At 41.4% G+C, this 1,929-nt stretch overlaps 1 protein-coding gene across 1 annotated transcript; it reads right to left on the bottom strand.

The window, feature by feature from the left end:
• Window positions 1-82: 82 nt before the first annotated feature.
• On the bottom strand, window positions 83-1,398 carry LOC109468091 (intraflagellar transport protein 172 homolog; the record flags this gene model as incomplete). The annotated part of the gene is made up of 3 exons (XM_019766329.1): window positions 1,285-1,398; window positions 577-720; window positions 83-195 (listed from the first exon to the last, which is right to left on the bottom strand). Coding segments are annotated over exons 1-3 (296 nt in total), but the record flags the coding sequence as incomplete, so codon positions are not given.
• Window positions 1,399-1,929: the final 531 nt, after the last annotated feature.

Here is a 1,929-nt window from a genome sequence, read left to right as displayed (position 1 = left end):
TCATTAATTAACTGAAAAAAGGCAGATAAGTGACTGAAAATTCAGGTGAAATTGTGCAAATGTGATTATGAATGTGACACACCATTCTTCTCCAATCTTGTACACATAGATGATGTTGTCTGTCTGTCCCACTGCGATCTTGGCAGAGTCAGGGGAAAATGCCATGGCCTTGACCATGTAGCTTTTCTTGCCAAACTGGGGAGACAAATCAGATACAAGTCAGTATTACATAATAGTAATTAAAGTGAAAAGTGAACATGATCTTGCTCGCTACTTTTAAATTGTTAATATCTATGTGTATTTATTGTTGATGTGGTGTACATGTATGTATGTATGTATTTTTAAATGTTTCTACTATGTTGTAATTATGTAATTTTTAACTGTTTGAGCCTTGGAAGATTAGCCCTTCGGGGCTAAAAGGTTTCGAAATAAATAAATGAAATAAATGAGATCTCAAACCAGATTAGCTCAAATGAAGTCAATCAACAGTTGGGATAACTCTTCCACTGGTTGTGTACAACTTTACAAGATGGATGATGAAAATAACAAAAACAAGTTGAAGACTTCTTCACCGACCTTTGAGTCTGCAGGTTTGGTGGAGAACTTGTCCCTCTTCTCTCCCTGCTCATCGTACAGAAGCACGACCCTGTCCACGGTGCACACGGCCAGTTTGGCATTGCTGGGGGACCATGCCAGGCACATCACCTTCCCTGCACCATCCTGTCAACACATCATCACCATCAATCAAAGGACATTTCATAGGTGATAGAGTAAGCCAATGGTAAGGGTTTGACAAAGTTGGGAAGGAAAGGCCGTGTTTCAATATCAATTTTGAAATGAACAAGGGTGTCAAAGTCTTTTCACTGAATGGAATAGAAATAATTGAAATACATGTAAAAGGTAAGGGAAAGATCTCTAACATTTTTCATAACGTAGAGTGGAGTAGCGTTAAATTTATAATATATATGGCAGACCAAGGACATTATACACTGTGTATAATGTCCTTGGGCAGACATAATAAACTTGTCGATAGACAGCAAATAATTTACTAAAGTAAAGCGATATCTGTAACTAAAGCAAATTTGGACATTGAATCTTCATCCTAAATGTTACCGTTAATGCCCATCAACAAACTTATAAGCAATGTTAATAAAAAATACAAACCAGGTCCTGATCGATGGCTTCGTTTTTCGTCATGGAAACAGAGCCAAACGACGCCCCCCTCCCCCAAACTATAAAACAGGTCGATCACTAAAAAAAGTGAAGTCTTGAGATAAACTGTACCTGTGGTGGGAGCAGGTTCTTCATATGCTTGAGTTGCATGTTGAAAACTTGTCAGGTTTCCGAGGAAATCGCAGTAAATCCCAGTTGTTGTCAGTTTGTACACATCTCTTGAGGTATGGCTTGGCCTAGAATATGGTAGGACGGCCACGAAAGACGGCCACGCCGCTATTGGTCAATTTCTCAGCAAGCTCCACGCTGCTATTGGTCGGGGTATCAGCTGCTACAGTGAGGGATAGCTAGCGGTGGGGAGGGCTGCCGGCGTTTATCCACAGCTTTTAGGGGCAAAAAACGTCAACCTTTACGGCTATAATCACTCCACTTCGGTGGATAAGCCACAAACAGTCATTTGTGCGGCTCTTAGCTCTGGAAACCTTACAGGTAATGACTGCGTGAGGGAGTTGGGTCTAACGTTAGATAACGTGTTACCAGTAAAACCATTTCTACCTCCATGGTAAATCGCCGTACGGGAAAATTCCATGGGCCTTTCATAAATTATGTAGGGACCAGGTAAGGCACCGTACAGGTGATATTGGCGTGGCCCTTTCATCTAGGGACCAGGTTTAGGAACCATACAGGTAATATTTGCGTGGCCCTTTCATCTGGGAACCAAAGGCACCGTACAGGTAATATTTGCGTGGCCCTTTC

Source organism: Branchiostoma belcheri, unplaced genomic scaffold (assembly GCF_001625305.1).
Source record: "Branchiostoma belcheri isolate BF01 breed outbred unplaced genomic scaffold, Haploidv18h27 scaffold1907, whole genome shotgun sequence".
Classification (NCBI taxonomy): domain Eukaryota; kingdom Metazoa; phylum Chordata; class Leptocardii; order Amphioxiformes; family Branchiostomatidae; genus Branchiostoma; species Branchiostoma belcheri.
This window is presented reverse-complemented; position numbering and strand designations above follow the sequence as displayed.